At 36.7% G+C, this 22,356-nt stretch overlaps 1 protein-coding gene across 1 annotated transcript in view; it reads left to right on the forward strand.

The window, feature by feature from the left end:
- The first annotated feature begins 37 nt into the window (after nt 1-37).
- The window catches only part of usp45 (ubiquitin specific peptidase 45), a 49,477-nt gene continuing 27,158 nt past the window's right edge, over nt 38-22,356 (forward strand). The window contains exons 1-8 of the mRNA XM_006626314.3: nt 38-967; nt 4,391-4,499; nt 4,885-5,054; nt 5,917-6,017; nt 6,205-6,305; nt 16,522-16,670; nt 18,970-19,065; nt 21,329-21,459. Coding sequence (XP_006626377.1) covers nt 4,397-4,499; nt 4,885-5,054; nt 5,917-6,017; nt 6,205-6,305; nt 16,522-16,670; nt 18,970-19,065; nt 21,329-21,459 — 851 coding nt within the window. The 5' untranslated portion in view covers nt 38-967; nt 4,391-4,396. The remainder of the gene's footprint in view (nt 968-4,390; nt 4,500-4,884; nt 5,055-5,916; nt 6,018-6,204; nt 6,306-16,521; nt 16,671-18,969; nt 19,066-21,328; nt 21,460-22,356) is intronic.

The following is a 22,356-nucleotide window of genomic DNA, read 5'->3' on the forward strand; positions in this document are numbered from 1 at the left end:
AGTAAATAAAGACGCGGTACACACTTCCAGGAGGTCCTGCTTTCGATAAAACAATGCTTACACTTAAACGTTTTCCACTAAAACCGCCTCTTCATCGTTTTCGGAAACACGCGATTGCATAAAGGATTGCCATTTCATAGAAAAAGCCTTCCGGACATTATGAGCAAGCAGGCAGGCGCTCTTGGGAGAGTTGTCGCATCAACCACGTTGCAACTTTGCACAGGGCGCTAGGTGGGATTTTACACAGCACTGGACGCCAGCGCATCGCAAGGCAATACAACTTTATACATCCATACATTTTTCAACTTCTTACAGCAGAGACTTAATTGTTCTGCGAACGTAAACTGCATTTTTTTGGTTCTGTTTTGTGCTTCTAAAGTGTTGAACACCACAATGCTAAAAATAAAGAAGCACTAAGCACAAACACTTAAGTTTTCCAAGACGTGAATACCAGATAAGAACAAACCACGCCCAGAAGAATATGGCAATAAATAGCCAACCGTACCGAAAAGCTCTAGTAACATCTAGACCAAACTTTGCCCTTAGTAAATTGCACCTGGGCAGTTTGGTCGTTTACTTCCGTTCCTTATACAATTGTGAAATAAGGGGCCGTATAATATTATTACTTTCACCAAAGTGATTTGTGTCACTCTCTTTCAAGCTGAACTCGTAGTGTGCTATCATCAGCAGAATGTCTGGCCCTCGAGAAGTTCGAGCAACGGCCCCGCTGCGTTTAACCCAACTGGGCTTCCGTAGGGCGAAATGTTTTGAGGTCTCTGCACGTGACCGTCTGAGCTCCTGTTTCTCGGGGTTAGGAAATGCTTGTATGTCAGTGTGTTGTTGTGATTGTTAAGAATATTCTCGAAGTTAAAAGCACACAGAAGCAAGAATTGTATTTTGAGCTTTTCTACAATAAACGGCAAACAAATTGTTCAGGTTTCAGAGCCACTAACTACATACCATAAAGGTAAGTCGTTTTCGAAATGTCTATTAGTTCGCTAGCCAGGTCTGTGTAATTTGATTTATTTTAATGGAGTTTCCTTTCTTTTCATTGTAGTTTGTACGTTGTGCGTTATAAGACTTTATTGTACAACATCAAAATAGAAGTGACGGAAGGCTTCCATTTACTGTAACTTCGCAATTACCGTACCCTGGAGGTATTACGGTTTTCTCTGAAATTCAGAAAAGTTCAATAAAAGTCTGTTGGTCCCTGGGTTGTTGTAGTTGCCTCTGATGAGGGAGCTTGACGTTTTTCAATTTTTCATATGATATTAAGCTTATAGTTGTGTGCTGTAATGGAAGAAGGCCTATGCAGCCTTAACATTGTGAAGTTTTTAATTGGCGAATAATCCGAACTATGGTTAGATGTTTTTGCAGTTGCACTGGAAGATACTAATTATAGTTTTATATAACGCCTCATGTCAAGACACCTCAAAGCAGTATTGCTTTTGTTTTGGTAAGAAAACTGTGTGCGAATCAAAGCCAATAAGATTAGTTAAGGAGGGCCTTCAGTTTATTCAAAAAAGCACTATCACCTATCAGTAAGGCTGAGTCAGGCTAGCACTGGGATGGGAGATCCCCATTATAAAAAAAAGCAGGTGTTTGCTCATGTGGTTCTGGTGGACACCTAGGTGGCACTCTTTCTTTTGGACTGAGATTTGCCATCTGCTCTTCCAGTATGGTGACTGGGGACACTGGGCTGGCACAAACATTTCACCATTGATTGGATTAGTGAAGTAATTTGGCATTTACTCACCTGATCTGCTTTGTATTGTGGCTTTTGCCATATAACTATGAATCTATGAATTGGCTTCATTACTCTGCTCTCATCTTAGACGTGGTGGCTCCTTGAAACATCAGCAGATTGAGATGTCATGATCAGTGAAGCTCCTGCCGAATTTGCCTCAGCAATCACTCCTCTTATAAAGTCCTCTTTTCCTGTTGCCATATGAGCCATAAGCATACAGTACCAGGCTTACAGTTTAATGCAAAAGTTTGTGCACCAAACTACATGTTTTGATGATTTTCTAAGTGAAAAGAAGTTAACACAACCTCTGCAGTGAACAAACATAAACTTGAGATGTTTCTGCAATTATTAATGCACAGTTACTATTTATTTAAAACATTTAACAGATTGAAAAAAACAGTAAATGTGGCATGCGCAAAAGCAAAAGTTGACCCACTAGTGTTATTTTTTGTGAAGTCTCAGAATGTAAATGACTCGTTAGGCCTTAATCTAAGTCGGGTGATGACAAGTCCAGAGCTTCAGAAATTCTCTGACTCTTCAAACCTCTCAGGGTGTTGTGTTTACACTCCACAGCCATGGCCTCCACTAAGCAGCTGACCAAGGATCAGAAAATAAAGATGATCGACTCTTACAAAGCAGGGGAAGGCTATAAAAAGATATCTAAACGGTTCCTGCTTTCAATTTTCACTGTCTGAAATGTCATTTAAAAAATGGAAGTTAAGGGGAACTGTTGAAGACAAGACAAGGTCTGGAAAACCAAGAAAAAGCTCCGATAGAACTGCTCGTAGCCAGTCAGGAATGAAAAATAAAACCCGCATATCACTGCAAAGGACCTGCTGGAAGCTGTAGCTGTCATGGGAGTAGAGGTGCACGAGTCCACTGTGCAGCTTTGCTTGCACAAACATGATCTGCATGGAAGAGTCATCAGAAGGAAACCTTACCTGCGATCTCATAACAAGAGTCAACGTCTGAATTATGCAACACAACACTTACATAAGCCAGAGGCGTTTTGGAACCAAGTGCTGTGGTCTGTTGAAGTAAAAATTGAGCTCTTTGGCTACAATAACCAAAGGTATGTTTGGAGAAAAAAAGGAGAAGCATTTCAAGAAGAGAACACCTTGCCAACTGTTAGACATGGGGGTGGATCTATTATGCTTTGGGTCTATGTGGCAGCCAGTGGCGCAGGAAATATTGTGCAGATAGAGGGAAGAATGGATTCTACTAAGTTTGAACAAATCCTGGAAGCTAATGTCCCACAGTCAGTGAAGAAACTGAAGCTGAAAAGAGGTTAGATATAACAACAAGACAGTGATCCAAAACATACTTCAGAATCAACAATGAACATCAAGAAACGAAGGATTAAGATTTTGGAATTGCCTTCAGGATCCCCAGACTTGAATATTATTGAAAATCTGTGGATAGATCTCAAACATGCAGTGCATGCAAGATGACCTAAGAATATTTATGAACTAGAAGCATTCTAAAGGAAAACATTCTAAAGCAAAAATAGAAAGACTGTTAGCTGGCTACAAGAAATGTTTGGAGGCTGTGATTTCTGCCAAAGGGGGTGTTACTAAACTGACTGATAGGGTGCCAAAACTTTTGCACATGCCACTTTTGCTGTTTTATTTTTTTTCAATCTGTTCAATTCAGAAAATAAATAGTAACATTGCATTAACATTTGCAGAAATATGTCGAGTTTAAGTTTGTTCGCTGCAGAGGTTGTGCTAACTTCTTTTCACTTTGAAAACCAACAAAACGTAATTTGGCCAGGGGTCCCAAAACGTTTGCATACAACTGTACTGTATATGGCATACCTTAGCCGTACTGGCACCCATCTTAATGTATACCCTTAGAATGCTGGGATGTTACCTGCTTAATTAGCACGTGAGCCGCACCTATTGTATGTGGAAATCCTGGCTTTAAGTATACATGGTGCCCCTCATTAACCCAGCTGTTGACGTTTTTTTGCCCTCTACCTGTAGTCTTTAACAGAAGGAACACTCATGTTAAGATATAGTTATGTAGTAAACATAGTTATGTAATTTGCATTAAATGCAAAGTTTTGTTATCCCAAAGATATTCAAGAAGTGAATCTCGTCAGATTTATTCCAAGGTTCATCAAAGTAAACTTAGCCTTAATATGAAGGCAGGATATGTATAGCCTGACATCCCTCCCATAAATAGTTGCAAGGTTAAAATAACTTGAGTGTACTGTTTGACTCAAGAGAAATAAGGAGTGAATATTTTAATGTTATAGTACAATTTAGTTTTCTTACTGTAATATATACATTAACATTACATTACTGTGATAAAATGTCCTATTGCAACAAAGAATACAGTACTATTGTATGAGCACAAAATACTCTAATAGTATTGCATGATATGTTGTCTTATAGATCATGTGTCTCTCTATGTTTTAAGTATGTTACACTTTATCGCTTCCATAATTGTTCTTGCATTCATAAAATATCTTTTACTGTTTAAGGTTTAATTGGGTTGTTCTCTAATACAGGTATATAAACTGATTTAGCTCATAACATCCTCATCAGGCAGTTTCACTCTTGGAATTTTTTTAATGCTGACAGGGGGGTGAACGTTTTTAACTGCTCCTTGTGTTTTTTTTTGTTTTTTGTTTTGCAGGTACAGATGCGGTTAAAAGATCCATTCTCTTTAAAAGCTTCCGAAATGACAAAGCGGTCAAACAGGCCAAGAAAGCCTAGAGAGGAAGAGTCCTCAGATGAAGTCAGTGGTAAGGCTTAAGCATTTCTCTCCTCATCACAGCTGGGCAAAATGCAAACCCACTATTCTTAGTTTAACAAAATACATCTTACTGCTTTTAGTGATTGACACATTTTTCTTATTGCTCGTTGAACATTTTGTCAGAAAAGATGTTCTTTTTTTTGTAGGATGGAATACATGGGGAAAAAAAAGCAAAACTGCAATTCAATCAAAACTGATTCCAAATTGAGAATAAATTGTACATTTTTGTACAATTAAATGGGTCACCACTGAAACAAGCATTTCATGCATCATTTTCTTATCTCTGTGCCGTGTTTTCTGTTTCCTGACCTTGACATGGTTCTCAGGTTAATGTTGCACTTTTTCATGGATTTCCTTTCTTTCTTATTCATCAGGGATGACATGTCAGCATGTGAGCAAAGCAGTTGATTTGAGCTCTGTGAAGAAAGCAGTTTCACAAAACCTGTGGTCGGTTTGTTCAGAGTGTCTTAAGGAAAGGACAGTCTATGATGGAGAGCCTGCAGGCCCTTTTGATATTTTGGTGTGTCTCAAATGTGGTTTTCAGGTAAGGGATTCTGGTGTTTAGTCGTCTGATAATTACAATAGCAGCAATAAATTGTAAATATCTAAGCCTTATTGCTTTTTGCTTTCTGAGTGCAGTCTTTTGCTTTGCTGAAGTTTCCAGGTTTTGCCTTTGGATTTGACACAAATAGTAAACTAGGACATTTTATCACAATTAATCTCCAGATTGGTCCTTATAAGGTCGTCAGGAATATATTATTTATTATTTCATAGTATATTATTAAAAGCATACAGCTGAGATTCAGCATTTACAATCCCTTCTCCTAAAGCACATATATTATAACCAGGAAATCTCTAGGTGGGACTCAAATAAAAGAAGGTAGAGTGCACTAAGACAGTGCTTTATGTATGTTTTGCACTGGCAAGTTGACCATCTGGTTTTGAAATACAGTGCAGCAAGGGGACTGTAATATATTAGTTACAAAGCAGACTAAGGCCTTGGTTACATGAGTCAGTGTGCTGGCAGCATTAATTATAGCAGTCTGTTGCCTGTTATGTCATTGCATTCGATTTCACTAAGTACACCAGGCAAATACATTCAGTGCAAATTGCCATTAATTTACGCAAAATCCAGTCACGCTTTGAGAGACTGGTAATGGATAATGTTTAAAACCAGAGCGTGAAAGAAACGGAAGTGGCATTTTTCTGTTTTTTCTCTCTTTTATCAAGCCATCGTAATTAGGTAGGTTATACAAAGTGGTTGTACGAGAGTTTGCTTTTTAAAAGTAAATCTCCACTTGATTACCAAATCAGAAGACTGTAATTCACGGACATCTTTCCCAACACTTTTTAAAGTATGACATTGTGGAATCATTTGTAATGTTTTTAATTTTTTTGTACACCAGGGGTGTAACCAGTCTGATGGACAGCACTCCACTAAACACTTTCAGGCTGTACATGCAGAATCCCACTGTATTGTAATGAGCCTTAGCACATGGAAAGCATGGTAAGAAATATGTTACAATTGCTTATTTTTGGTTTATATTTTTGTCGAATCATGGTGTTATAAATCGTTTTAATGTGTAACGCTATTTAGGACTGAAAAACCAGTTTGTTTTTTTATTCCAAATGTTTGAATAAAGGTTTTCTGGTAACAAGCAACAACTGTAACCAAATATTTTTCTCCAATACAGGTGCTATGAATGTAATGAGGAATTATCAACACACTGTAACAAAAAAGTTCTTGCTCAGACAGTGGATTTTCTTCAGAAGCATTCAGCAAAGGCATCCTCCGGTAAAATTATTTACATTTCTACATCTGGGAAAATATTATAAAGAATTATCTGGTCAATAATGTAGCAGGTTCGAGGAATGTGATTCAGAGAAGGTCAAAGCTGTTGAACCTAGTAGCAGTTTAAAAGCACCGAGGTGTTTTTACTATTGTAATAAACTTAAAATTTACTGTACGTGTAACAAATGTCTACTATATTTAAATAAGCGGGCTTGACACAAGAATAATATCGGTGACACATAAGAGGGACGGGCTCGCCCACAGTAGTAATAGGGAACTCTGCTTTGTGCTTCAGACAGGACCTGACAGATGCTTAGAGAGAAGGGTGTATACCTTGAATTTGGGTATTTTGTTAACAAACCTAAGTATTGCTTATTTCTGCATATAAGAAAATAGCTTTAAAATATTAAAAATCTTGTTTATCTATTCATAGAAGTTTAAATCTTTATGAACCTTGAAGAGTCAGTATAACTACATGCTCTGTGAGTTTGCTGTACCCATTTTCCAGATGTCAGAAATACATTAAGAGGCTCTCAAAATTGTCAATTTTCAAAACAGCATAATATATATATTCACTTGCTTACCAGAAGTAAAGAAGTTTTGTCAGTGGTCATTTCATATGGAGAAATTATTTTTTAAAACTGTTTTATCTAAGTATTTTATTAGTACTTTATTAACACAGTTTAGATGAAATGGTGATATTTAAATTTGGGACTAATGACCTGATACATCTTAAAAGGGCACAAAAGATTTTTAATCTGTTGATTGGAAGCTGATGCATTTGTATTGTTAGAGGAAATTGTTTTATATATGTCAACAAATTCTTTATAAAAAAATAGTAAAAACACATTTTGATAAAAGGAAAGTATTTAACCTTATTCTCTCATGAAATGGGTAGTTATGACTGTGTGATGTCGAAAGAGAGATTTAGAAGCTAAGGGCCTTGTAGAATTGTAGATAGATAATACTTTATTAATCCCGTAGGGACATTTTAATAAACTGTTAAAAGTTATGTGGTGAAGTGTGGCCTGATCAGTCAAGTCCTCTTTTCCATGTTCTTGACAAATGGACAAGAGCACATCTGGCACCAGCTTGACAACTTCAATGGCCCTGGGTGCTTGGCTCCAATACCGAAGGGTTCTGGTGGTTCTGTAATGTTACGGGGTTCATTTTCTTTTCCTTTTCTCTCAGTCCCTTCGAAGACAAGGTCCTCAATGGTTCTAAGCGATCATCGTCACCCCCTGTCACAGCATTTCTTTCGTGCTGGGAGGGGTGTCTTCCAAGATGACACGGTCCCCAGCCGCAGAGAAAATGATGTTATCAGTGTCATGTCATGTTTTCCTTCACCAATCTGACCCCAATCAAATATTCCTGAGATATTATGGAGCAATGCCCGAGACAACATTTTTTACTTCCGTCAGCCAGGTTTGAGCTGCTTGGTGCCACATCACTCCTGCAGAAATCCAGACTCTGGCAGACTCTGTGCCATGTAGCATCCAGGCTATGTTGGCTGCATGTGGTTGTCCAGTGCCCTGTTAAGTAACTTTAGGTGACCTTACATTTACAGTAGTGTTCCCATTTTTGTGTCCGGTACCTTTAGCTGTGATCATTTAGTAAGTTGGGGGAGATCTGTGCTATATTCAATATACAAATTACCAAATGAATAACACTTCTCGAGAATAATTTTATTCCATTACAGTGGTACTGTACTTGAACCCGCATAGTCTAGAAGTGTGATACTATTTTAACTATGTTCTCCTTATCTTTTAACTCGTTATGCTTTTTTTAAAATGTTTTTTATTAGTGGCAAGAACTGCAAGGTTATCAGTTTAGATTCACTCAATGTAGTATTCAAAAATCTACAGTTATCGTCAGCATTTTCCTGCCATTTATGTTGCCCATTAGCATTTAAGTGTTCCGCACCGATGTAAACATTTCTGAATAAGTGTTTTGCTAACCTTTACCTCGGCTTGTTTAAAATGTGGCTGTATAGTTGAATGGTGTTAGGACTTAATGACATTTCTCTTGTCCTTTATAAATCACAGCTTCCATGAAACCAGTGGTTGTAGTTGAAATCCTTTCATACAGCATGTGCTTGTCTTCCATTATTAGACCTTTATGAATAGAACCTATTGGATTTTTTTGGTGTTAAGATATTTTTTTCTGATGCTTATGCTTGTATACTTAATAAAAACAGTCTTTAAGAAGGATCATGATAGGCTGAACCTCCGCTGGTAGAATAAACTAAACTCCATCAAATTAACCTGCATGGAGTGTGCAGGAAAGCAATTTACATTCAATGGTTGGATGGCACTCTCTAAGTGTACAGTATAAGCAACAAAACATGAAGCTTTATAATTTATGTCACAGTCACTTGAACTGCTGAAAATCACCTTGAAACAGGGCATTTGTTTGTCACTTAGTTTATTAATTGTTTTATTGCTATCGTAAATTCAGTATTAGTCAGAGTTGTTGCCTAGCTATGTTTTTTTTATTCAGGGAAAGAATTGGATTTATTATTACAGGAAAAACTCTTGAATCCTCTGCTAAGTAAAGCAATCCTCTTACTGGATTCTCAATGTTGAAATTATTACTTTGCTCAGTATAGTAGGCTGTGCAGTGTTTGTAATCAGCTATTTGAATATAAATGCTCAGTGAAGAAAGTAGTTTTTACATTTTCTGCAGTAACTAGTTATTCACATTTGTCATCCAAAGAGTTTAGCTTCATACTGCTTTCTTGTGGTATGCTTTTATAGTCTATCTGTATTCATATTATGAGCCTTGAAATTCTTTGTCTTAATGTGCATCATGGCACTAAATAAAAAAGCTCATTACTTGGTACCAAAATGGTGGAATACAGTGGCAGCAGGCAGTCTGTTTCATGCAGTCTGAGTCTTTGAGAATCAGATTGCAAAGCAAAAACAATGCTCCAATTACATTACTAATACATGGATGCATTTATTAATTACATTAAACGGTTGAGCTGCTCTCCACTGCTGGGTTCCCAAAAGAATGTTCGCAGCTGTGAGTAAAGCAAATTTGATTCTGCGGTTCAGTGTGTGTATAACACACTACAGGGATTGCAGAGCTCTGCCATGCTTGTGGGAGCCAGAGGTCTAATAAATGCATGTGGAAGCAAAACAATCAGAACTCTTTGCTTAGTCCCAAGAAAGTTGTCACTTAGCAGAAAAAGCTAACGAGAGCTGTAACTAAAGTGTATTCAACAGCAGCACTGCATCACTGTCCCTGGACTTTTCTCAAAAGTTGATCCATTGACTCACCTGGGTTTTAACTTTGGACTCCCCAAATATAAATTGTTCCATCCATCTGTCCATTTTCAGTCCAGTTCTCTGACATACTGAGTTTTGCAGATTCAGTGATTCTAACACAACTAATTCTGAAGACTTTGTGATCAGTACATCTGCTATCATGTATTATAAATACATGTATTCGGTATATTTATTTTTTATATTATTCTGTTAAGTACAATTATAGATATGGTAAGATGACATTTTCTTAGAGAGCTCTCATTCAAGATATAATCCCCGTGGCTCCAGTGTCAGATGTGAATCCAGTGCCAGTATTAAGACCTAAATTACAATCCTTTAATCAGTGTAAAAATCTCATGTTATACTAGCTGGTGTAGTTATTCCTTCTACATATAACATTGATTTTGTGTTCTTGTAGCGTTGGGATATATAGTTTTTTTTGTGGCTTGCTTGTTTCTGGAAGACAGGCAAAAATGACTTAAATATACTTCAGATGAGTGATTTTGCAGTTTGTCTTGAGTCAGGTATGGATGTCAGATGTGTTTTGTGTCTCTTATAACTTTCATCTTTTTGTAACTGTTTTCACACAGCAAGTATGTCTAAATCATTTGTACACAGTCAAAAGTGTATATAATTTTTGCTTGTAGTGTGGAAGTATTCCAATAATGCAAGAATCCTCTTAAAGAATGGCCTTGGACCCTGGAAAGAAATCCAGTTTGTTGAAATAGTATGAGGTGGTGTTTTGAAAATGGAAGAAATAAGATCGTTACAAAATTCAGTTTCTTTCAGAGAAACCTCATACTTTATTCATTATTATTATGATAATGACAAAATCTAAGAATTAACACAGTTATGATAAATGATAAAAATACTGTAGTCAAATGAAAGGTTGTGTTTTAGTTAGGTATAAAAAGTGAAAATGGAAATGTAGAGTGACATTGAAATCTTTGGATGTTTCCAACTCTTAAAATTACCTGTTACCGTTGTTACGCTGGAATTGTTCCAATGTTGTATGAAATGGGCTGTAGCTTGCTTAGAGAACTGATAAAATTAGATTTCTGCTGAAGGCCAGGTTTAAGGGAAGAGATTTTTGTATATTCTTTTCCCATAAACCCTCAATACAAAAGAGCCCCAGCAAGAATTTAGAATCCATAATAATGTTGGATGACAAAAGCTTAGAAAAGAAAATCTATTAACTGCGCTCTTACCAACAAGGCCTTCAGCTGAAGTACCAGAGGATTGGTAAAAAGAGGCTTGACCTCAGAAAAGCATATGGTCTTGAAACACAGCTGGGATTCTTTGTTGGGGAAATTAAAATGTTTCTCTGAATAGGCACCAGTGATAGCAAGTAAAGAATTTCTGCCTTTATTTTCTTCAACCGATTTAAAAAAAAAATCCATTCTAGTGTATCTCTTTATAATTATTCTTTTAAATGTTATCATTGTAGAACCTGATCAGAGATGAAGAATAAAGTTGTTTACTGAAAAACAAATTGTGTTCAAGTAACAGAATATTAAAAAAACGTCAACGTGGATCTTTAGCTGTTGCACTTGTTGTTGCTTTATTAGAAGTGATCACCTTATCTGTTAAAATGTATCTAGACAAAAGTAGAAAAAAAATCATATATCGAATATTTATTTTCTGTACTCAAAAAGGTGCGATATGCATACAGTCATAGCTAATATAATTTTAAAACAGTTTTGTAATGGGGTAAATCTCAGGAAAAAACAAAAATTGCTTTAGTGGTATTATGAAAATGCACTATGTAAGTGTTTATGAGCAAGAGATACTGGGACGTTCTTTCATAAAAAAAACGTATTTTCAAAAATAAAAAAATACATGAATTGAAGAATATTTTGGTGCTGTTAAAAACCACAGTGGCTTAACAAAACTGATACTGGAATGTGCTCAGTTTTCTGTGAACAGGCCTGATGCAGTGATTCACACTGCCCCAAAGGATAGCTTCTGATTTCATGCAGTAACTGCATCATAGAAGCCCTTTGCAGCCCTTTGTAGAGCTGTCTTTTTCTAAAAGACAAAAGTTGTCATCTTTTTCAGTGCTGTTTGGTTTAAAGTGATTATCAACACAAGTGGCTTAGTGCCAGTCCAAAAAAAAAAAGACATTATTTGCCCCCCACCAAAAACATGTGGAATTAAGTTCTCTTAACATGTACATTTAAAATGTACTTAAAATATTTTTCAATAAAATACCAGTAAATGAAAAAAAAACGAATGGGCGAGAAATGTAGTAAATCAGTTTGCCCTTTTCACCCAGAGAAAGAATATAGTGGCACTTGTCATATTTTTTGAGTACACACAGTTACCAAATAACTTTATTTTTCCTGGAGAATTCTGAACGCAGTAATATTGTTAAATGCGTACATTTGTTTAACTACTGTTTTGGGGGTTATTTTTCTGATGGGTCTTAAAGCCTCAGATGTTGAAAGCTGAAGGATTGATGCCCTCCAGTGACAACAAATTAATAGGGCATTTGGAGCTGCTAGCTTTGCTTCATGACAGCATGCTAACTGTTTAATAAAAAATCCTTGGCACATTTGTTTAATTCAAAACTATTTACAATTGTAGCACTTTATTATTATTTAGATAGAACTATTATTCTTTAATTTTGACAGACTGAATAGTACGGAATCTGTGCAGATTTGTGTGATATCATATATACAGTACAGTATAATGTATAGCTACTTCATTTGTGAGGAGATTTAAATGTATTTAACATTAAAACAAACAGTTAACAGCAAAATCTGTGATGGATCCAAAGGCTGCTTTTGTTTCTTTTGAGTTTTTTGTGCCTTGCATAGTCTTGGTTTTACACTACATCTGCCATGTTACTTTGTTTAATGGCTCATTTTCTCATATGGAAATATAAAAGAAGTCTTTCAATATATTTTCAACTGGTTCTGATGATCTTAGGTTGGTGCTTGTATACCTTTTAGTTGTGGATGGGACTTTGACCTCCCGGTTGTGTAGTGCTAGTGTGAAATATGTGTTCAGAAAGGAGGAGAAGCATGCTCACTTTGTTTGCCCTGGAGATAAGGTCCACAGTGTCAGTGTTGTCCATATTTGGTGGCTGAGCAAGGAGAACCAGGTGGTGCTGCAAAGCACAGCACAGTGAAGCGTGGACAGATCTCATCCTGACATTTGCCATCCCATACTGCTGGAGGGGAGAGAAAAATCTGCTTTTCCATATGCTTCTGGTTTACTTTTTGCCTGCAGTTCTGGCCAGATGGCCCTGTGAACATTGTTTACCTTAAGTTGCTGTCCCAGATGTAGTATTTATCCATAGGCATTCATATTTAGATTATTTTGTTTTCCCAAGAACAAGTAACATAATGTAAACCCCTTTCCCTCCACTTTTTTTAACTACTTTGTTTTAGATGAAGTGTAGCCTTATTATAGCTTTATTTTTAATGAGATAAATCCCAGTGTATGAAATTGCGTGGAATGTTTGTGTGCTCACATTTGATTTTTATAGATTGCATCACCCAGGTCAAGGTCACATACCGAATTCATAGAAAATGGATTTTCTTTACAAGCGAGAGTTACTTTGTTGTTTAACTATCTGGTTACATTAAAGTTCGTCATAATTAACTTTTCTGTGGGGTGTTAAATTGTAAGCTATATTTTTCACACAGTCATTTTGTGAGTGATAAAATATAACAATGTTATCATTGTTTTTCCATTGTTTTCTCTTGGATGAATAATGGTACCTATTTTTTATTTTAACATGGTGCCACCTTGCTAGATATAATTAGAGGAATTTTGAGGTCACTGTGCTGTGCTTTGCAGCCAGTACTGTTAATATTTGTTGTCTCCACATTGTGCCTGTTATTGTTTGTGTTACAAATGATTAGAAAATTAAAATAATCACTTATGGAGTAACTTGTCTCTATGACATTAAAAATTAATACACTAACCTGTTTCTGACAGAATGATATAGTAATAGTCCAGTGTTTTTTGTCATAGTGTGTGTCTAGCTAGTGTTTTGTGAGTATGAAACAAAATGTTTAGAACTTTATTTTTTATTGTGCCATTTATGTATGCCTCGGTCCCCTAATAAATGTAATATATTATATGTGTATTTACAGGTTATGTTATAAAAATAGTAGCTAAGACTGATAGAATTTTGTCATTTAATTTAAAATATTTTGCTGGGTTTTGCTAGTCCTTTCACTTTAACCCATTTATGTGTTTTCCTTCTTTGGAAATGTTACACTTTAATAGGAAATTTATAGAAGGAATGCTTTTGATTCGATTTAAATTAAACTGGCGTCTTTCTGGGTATGCCATTTTCTGGTTGGAATGTTTTTCCTAATGAATTTAGTTTATGAATCCTTTTCCTGTGTTATGCTTTAAAATTATTTTCTGCATATGAGGAGGACTGTAGTCTGAAATGGAGAGTAAGCACTTGAGTCCACATTGCTTAGCAGATTAGTTGTAATTGGTACTGTAGTGGTTTTCCAAATCAAAACAGAAAGCTAATCAAACAAACAATTTTCATATTTTCCTTTTTCCGTGTTCCATTTATAAAACTTGATTTTAAAAGTTGGTGAATTTTGTTTTATATTTAGACTTCCTAAGTACTGTTTTAACTCAATAGTACTGTTTTAACTCAATAACATTCCTGTTTGTTATTTCATTGCTATTATGGACATTAAGTGTACAATATCAAATTATTTAATATCTATGTGAAAGACGTTTTAAAAAATCAGACCATAGAATCAATTCCAATTTAAAAGACTTCAGATTGTAGGCATCCCAGACCATTTTTGTAATAAAATGGTGTAGGTGTAATCAACATACTGTATGTGTATAAATGGACACATTGGACATGATGATTTTTTAAAGAAAAGTTATTTATTTCTTCTATGATTTGCATATATGACCTAAAAATCAAAATAAAGGCATGAAACTGTCGAATGATAAATGGATGATGCCTGTCCTTTGGAATTTGGCTGGTTTTCTAGGTCTAGACCTTTTACCAAATACTAACAATGTTCCATTAAGAGCAGAAGTTGAATTAAATATTACTGATGCCATGGCCTGTTTCTGTTACTTTATAATGCACCTGTCCTTTAAAAATAAGGTTGTGAAAAGTCTCAAGTCTATTCACATATAGTTTATCATATAATTAGAAACAAGTCTTATTTGCATATCTGTACGTTTTAACAGCTGGGTCCAATGCAGTAGAATTTGAATGTGTGAAAAGATATGCCAGCTGTCATCTGGAATCCCAGATGACAGTACTTCCATCCAGATGCTGTGTAAACTGTTTAACCTAGTTACATTGCAACAATGCAGATTGTCTTTATTGTTTCTGAACATGTCCATACACATACGGCTTAGCCTTCCAGTATCGAATTCTCCAGAGTCAAAGCCGTTTTGCATTTTAAACGATGGTTCATGGTGTTTTGAGACATCCGTAAGGATAAACAAACATGTGTTCATATATTTCAAGTATTCATATTTTGGATATGCTGTAAACATTTTTTGGCATCATTTGATTAATTGATCATTCATAGCTGATGGTGATAAACGCGAAGTGACTAACCGTTGCTTAACTACTAAATCACGTCAATAGTGAGAAAAGTTCCTGCTTAGCAAGAGAACAATGTCATTGTGCCATTGGTATGTTGGAGGGTAGACCAAGTCATTGACTGTCAAGTGATCACACTTTCTGACCTGTCATAACATTTTTGCCCAACACAGTCCACCAATGATAAGTCACAATGTGGGAAGCCACAAGTTTCGATATCTTACCGAGCTCAATGCTGAGGTGCAAGACCCAGGCATGAAGGCCTGGGCAGAAATGTTCAGTCAATACAGAACTCTGCTTGTTGCAGTGGGTGGCAACCTGCTTGCTTGACCCTAAATGGTTCAAGTCCTTGGACTTCTCTTACTGCCCTTCCTGTGAGCTCATTATAACATGGCAGCGTTCCAGCAGAATGAAGCGTAGCCTTAAGTTTTGTTTTTGTGTAACTACTTGCTTGTCAGATGAGAATATGACAAATGGATGCTGTACTTGGCCGCGGGATTTGAACCGGCACATGCTTATCTAGCCGTAATGAGAGAATTGGGGTACGGTCTTGCAAAACAAGACAAGCTATGGTTGCTGCTGGAAGTGTTGTTAGTGTGACCAGCTGGGGGCGCCCACCCTGCAGTCTGTGTGTGTCCTAATACCCCAGTATAGTGGCGGGGACACTTTACTGTAGTGGGCACCGTCTTTCGGATGAGACATTAAACCGAGGTCTTGACTCTCAGTGGTCATTAAAGATCCTCGGGCAGTTCTCGATAAGAGGAGTGAGTTATCCTGGTGTCCGGGACAGATTTCCCCCCTTCCAAACTGTCCCCATGTCTGATTGGGTTGCACTTGCCCTGCAATGGACTGGCGCCCCATCCAGGGTGTACCCTGCCTTGCGCTCGTTGCTTGCTGGGTAGGCTGCGGCTTCCCGCGACACCGTATGGTATAAAGCGATTTAGCAAATGACATGACATGATGACTATTCCCTCTTTGCTCTAGATGTTAGTTTTCAACTGCTAAATAATTTCCATAAAAGTTATTTTATGTGAATGCATTATTCCAGGACCTTGCTTCATTTCAAAACAGGCATTTTGGGTACATACAGTAGTAATTTAATCTAGGTTGTTTGTAAATTCAGTTAGTTATGCAGGTTTTTGTCACTGTCTATCACAGAAAGTGTATAACTCACATTTCTAGTGTCAGGAATCATTAGGCTGATGTTTCTTAAAATACAGTAGGTGTGTTGCCTAATAGGTATGTTGTTTGCAAATATCTGGAGTTTATTACTAAAAAGTAGCGAAGCTGGTTTTAGAAAATTGAAACTGATATTGATAAAATGCTTGTAAAGTGTGTTTTTGTAGACTAGAGGGCATACATTATTTCTGCTTACCAATAATTTGTTTTATTTTAGGAACAACATCAAAAATAATAAAAATTCGAGAAGAAACCACTGAAGGTACTGATCTCCTAAAAGGGAAGAATCCAGTCAACAGCACCTTTGTGCCAGTTAAAGGCATAAACAATTTAGGAAATACATGCTTTTTTAATGCAGTGATGCAGGTAAGATATTCCTGTACAGCCTAGGATAAGCTTTTTAGAAATGTTTTGCAGGTAGATCCACAATGATCTATATAATGTGCCAAGTCACATGTGTGACAATGCCTCATTCATTATAAAAAACATTGGACAAGTTTAGTCATTTTGGACAATTGGGTCAATTCGAACATTTTAGAAATATGGTGAAGTAGTTACCATTTTTGGTGCCAGTGTGTGCATCCCCTAATCATACTGTATCACTAAGAACTGCTAGATTTTTCAGGTAAAATCATACAGACACAGGTGTTTTTCCGCCTCCATCCTACATATGCTTGCAGGAAACTTGCAGAGAAGTCACAAGGCTATGGCAGCCCATAGCAACAGCCTTCTCACCCGTCAGCACCGCTCCTCTGGTAGGAGGCCTTCTGAAACAGTGCTGGGTAGTGTCAAGCACAGCAGCAGCCTGAAGGGCTGTACAGTACTACCAACAATGGAAATAACGAACTGGAAACCCATCCACATCCTTGATTTCTTTTTTCAATGGGCAGACTCTTTTTGTCACATCTCTAGCACTTGTTTGCAAGCATCTGCTCTTTTTACCTTTTATTCCATAGGAAAAAAAAAACTGTTATTCAGTTGTTGCAGTTAGACAGCACTGTGATTAAAAACGGGAGCAGCTGCTTTGTATCTCCGAATCCTAAACAGTTATTTACCTAGTTATTATTAGTCATTTCAGCACAGTCTTTGACAAACTTCTGGCATGTCTGCACCCTAAGGTATTGCATGATGTTAAAAATGAAACACATAGTTAAATGGATAACTGGTTGAAGAAATGCACATGACTTTTTTAAATATGAGGCAAATTTTAGATAACCATTCTTTTATGGAACGGTATAATTTAATTTAAACTTTTTGGGTCTTTGTTGGTTACAGGGTGTCCCATGTTTTGTCATTGTTTGTACCTTTCACTGTGTTTACCTGTTATCAAGTCCTCTAGCACTTGTATTCTGCTTTGTTCTGCCTGAAGCAGATTCATTTCCTTCGATCTGTAATAGCATCCCCACTACACATAAAGGAAAGAGAATAGTGTAAGGTAATAATGTCAGTGAAGATATTAAGACATTAACACAATGAAAGTGGTAAAATAATGTTTTCAGTCATGTTTACCAAACAAATCAGTTAAGTACAAAATCTGCCATATTCATAGTACTGATAAAGAGATTTGGAAAACTATTCTTCTATAAAGTATAGAGATTCTTCCCAATTCCCAAAACGTGCACTAAATCTACCTATGTGATGGATGTAAACAACAGTTTATTTTTTGCAGTGTATTTGTTCAGGACAAATAAAGTAGCATACAGAATTTAAAGGAACAAGTAATAGGTTTATTATTAGCTTCAAGGCTCCACAGCCGAAACGTTGTTTTCTTTCTTCTCTTTTCAGCATGGAATAAACCTATTACTTGTTCCTTTGCAGCCTATGCATGCTGACGCAGCTACCCACCTGAACTACACAATTAAAATGTGTGAGTTATAAGTGATTTGTGTAGCAAATATTTAAGATTCAGATTTGACTTCCAGCTTTGTTATAGTGTACAAGGGCTTCATATTTTGTTGCACCTTTGTCGTGTCTTTTCTCAGTAGTTATTTTCTTAGACGTGTTAGGAGGAACAGAGAGAGGGAAGAAGGTAGGGGGCATTGACAGCATTAGAGTCACTGAATAGCTGCATTGCTTCATTTCACACACTAGAATGTCATTGAAATGAGTCTGTAATAGAATCATGCCTGTTATTTTTTTCTTCTTTTAAGTTACCCTTTCAATAAAATCATAACAATTTACTGAACACCAGCTGTCCTTGGAAATTATGACCTGTACTGGTCAGGGCTCCCTCATAGGTTGTGTTTTAGAATTATTTGCTGTCTGTACAGCTTTAAGTTATAAAGCATGGCCTTGCTCTGTATTACAAAGAGGCTCTTGCTGAATGTTTTCTAAGTCCACATTTTTGTCTTAAAATGATGAATGTTCATTTACGACAGACATGTACGGAGTTGAAAAAATAGTTTTCTGGGAAATATTGCTTATACACATTCACAGTGCAATTGTGTTGTTAAAATGTAATACATCCACAGATCTGTCCATAGTTTCATTTCTATTGATTTAAAGGTGACATTAAAACATTCTGTTAAGCCTCAAAAGGTTTTATTAAAAATGTAATTTATTGCAAGTATTTTAAAGACATTTGTGTTTTTGCAGATATGGCCTTGGCACTTTAGCAGTCTAAATGCTAATTCCTGCACTTTTTTCTGATATTTTTTTTTTGAAGAATTTGTCTCAGACACACATGCTGAATGATTTGGTCTCGGAGATGAAGGAAAAAGGATCAAAGCTGAAGATTTGTCCACTTATGGAAACAAACTTGGTATGTAAAATTGGGTAATGGTCCAGAAATAAGCAATGATGTCTCAGTCCATATTAGAGCTTACAGGTCAATTAACCGTTCCAAAACTTTCCAACCTTTTTTCCAACTCACTGTTATTATACTCTAGCACTTAATTCTGTTTTTTTGTTATTGTCAACTGCCTTGAGATGATACATGGTGACAGGTACTGTAAATAAGAGTACAAAAGATTAAGATTATTATTATGTCTTTCAAGGCTTACATATTAACATATCAAAGCGAATTCATAGCTTTTGTTGTGATTTTTAAAACTTCTTTATTGCTGTAATATTTTAGATTTGGTAATGAGTATTATACAAGTTTAGATGAAGTGAATGTTGTTTTTAAAGTCATACCTGGTTACATTCTGGGTATTTATACCCAGGTGGGGAGAGGAGGGGTGAGACAGAGGTCTTCGGGGTGAGGAGCACCCCAGAAAATAATTGGGGAAAAAATGGTGGATTTTCTTTCTTTTCTGTGTGAAGTCAAGGGTAAAACTATAAATAAAAACACAAGATGGTAGTAAAACAGGTAGTAAAAAAGTGAAGCACAGTTGAAGGTGAGCAGCCCTGGGAGAAAAAGGGAGTCACTATTTTCCTTTTTTATACTTCTTGCCAGTTTGAAATGAGGAACAGTTAAACGTCCCAAGTATGAAAAAATGAAATTCTAGCAAGTTACCCCGTCTTGATGTTGAAGCTGATACTCCGACTTCTTTCAAGAAAACTCTGGATGAGATCCTGGGATCAATTAACAACTAACTACCGAACAGGCTATATGGCTATATAACAGGCTGAATGCCTCCTCTTGTCTATGTTCTCATGTAATCTGGGGTGTATAAAAATGACATTACCAAATTTAAACATAGTTGGTATCTTAAAAATCATTTGATTTTATTTAGTCAGCATTTGATTTCACACCCTCTGTGTCGTCGTGGGAGGGTATTCGACTCCAGCTGTCCACATAGCATTTGCTGTCTTTTCACATGCAAGCTCGTAGCTACTGTATGTGCTCTCCAGATACGCCTTTCCCCGCCGGTCGCAGTAGAATAGCTGACCGCTGTTACGCATGTGCTTGATTGATTTGTGGGCTCGCACATGTTTGGAAGCCCTGCACAACGTCAGCCTGTTAAAGAGATGGCAGTGTTGATGAGACAGTATCAAGTCACAGGGGTGAAATGCATGTCACCTGAAGGAAGGGAGAGCGGCAGTATATTAATAACAAAGATGCCAGGAGTTGTTTGAGCCAGTGAGCCTCGCTGACGCTCAGAACTGACCAACCATTTCAAGAATAAATTGTTGAAATTATCATTCAAGTCATGAGTGTTACTTTTCTTCCGAAAGAAATTGTGTATTTCATAATGATTAGTTATTAATATGGAGTTTATGCACTTACGAATTCAATGTTACAGTATTTTTCTACAAGAATGCATTGTTATATTGTGACTTTTTTTATTTTTTAGCAATTGCTATAAAATAATTTATTGGCAAAGATTAATGTACCACTACTTGATTTAAATTCTCTTAGCATTTTGTTTTCCCTTTTAATTACTTCTCCATATAGTCTAGAAGATGTAAATGATGTCCCAATATAAACATCCTGTGCAAATACACCATTTATTCATAATACTTAATGCTTTTGTTATAGCGTTGCACCAATTATTTTTATATTTTGCAAATAACAGCAGCCAGTGTTTATCTAGTGAAATCAGAGTTGCATGGGAAGATATTGCTGAAAAACACCTCATAAACTGTAACTTGAGGGTACTGTTAAATTACCTTGTAACCTGAGACACCTGAGACTCCTCCTTTGAAGAAGTTGATAAATCAGTTTAGTCCCAACTACATAGTTATTATATTATTCTGTTAACCCCGGTGTCATGCCTCGATTTTATTATGGGCATGTGCAGTCTGAACGTCCTAAAGTTCACGTTCAATTTAAAAGATGAAGAAGCTCTTTCTCACTTTCCCGTTTGATGAGCTGTGATGCATAATGTAAAACAGGTGTATGCTACACTACAGTGGTATAAGTGTATAAGGCACTTTTGTATAAGTAGGTATAATTTTATTAATATTGCAAATCATTATTTTTATTTCATTTAGATGGTTGAATGCTTTTTGTCCAAAGATGCAGGTAGTGTTTGATACACAAAGTAGAACCGGCCTCATAACATTTGGTTAATTTCTCTTGGAAAACATTGCATTATTCTCAGTATAACTCGTAAATGTAATGGTTGATTTTTGCATAGGACCCATTGGTGGTGACCCTCCCCAGTCCAGAGCCTTTGACGTCTGCCATGTTCTTGTTCCTGAACTGCATGAAGGAACCAGGAAAGGGACCAGTTTCTCCAAAAATACTTTTCAACCAGCTGTGCCAAAAGTAAGTTAAGAGCATAAGATTAACATGTAAATATACACCATGTAACTGGTTATTGAAAAGTTGTCTCTTTGCTGGGTGGAGGAGATAATCAGATTGTTGTCCTCTTCCTGGACCTTGATCCGTCATTAAATGGACTTAGCGGAATCAGGTTTACTGCTCCTGGTGTTGTCATAGGCTCTTCATGAGTAATGGACTGACTGTGCAGGAGCCAGCTGGTCGCATGGCCAGTGCACAGTTTGCATTCAGAGGTAAGTGATGGCTCCTAGTGAGAACTGCAGCTTTCTCTTGTCCCCATGCCAGGCTTTCACTTCATGCTTTTAAAAGCTGAGGTGTGTGATGGGCAAGATCGGTAAAGACCCTGTTACCTCATTTGACATTGTTGCACAGTATTAAAGGCATAGGATACTCCACGGCTTCATTTGTATCTGTTAGATATGTTGGTAGAGCTGCAGTGGCACTGGAAAGTGGGTAATGATGAAGGGGTGTTCATGTTATGAGCATTGAACAGTGTCTAAGGACCCATATTTATGCAGTTCAGCTGAAGTTTGGAGGACTCTGGGCATGTCATTGCACTGAAGTTTTGTTATGTGCTCCATTTCGGAAGAGACTGGCTATTATCAGTTTGACACGGCAATGCAGTGTCAAACTGGGATATTGTCAATGAAGATCATTTACTCCCACCTCAGACATGGAACCTATTACAGCTTCCAAAGTTACCAGTGGCTTCACAGAGGAATCCCTAACTAGATTTCTGCTTGCTTGGTTGCTCAGTTTGGATAGACAGCTCCATATGGATAGTACCTGGGTAGTCTTTACAAGTCTATTTTTCAATGATGAACTTTGCCATAATCAAAAGGATAATCAGTGACTTTGAAATCTTCTCCTGATCAGTTCTTC

This window comes from Lepisosteus oculatus, chromosome 2 (assembly GCF_040954835.1).
Source record: "Lepisosteus oculatus isolate fLepOcu1 chromosome 2, fLepOcu1.hap2, whole genome shotgun sequence".
In the NCBI taxonomy this organism is placed as follows: Eukaryota; Metazoa; Chordata; class Actinopteri; order Semionotiformes; family Lepisosteidae; genus Lepisosteus; species Lepisosteus oculatus.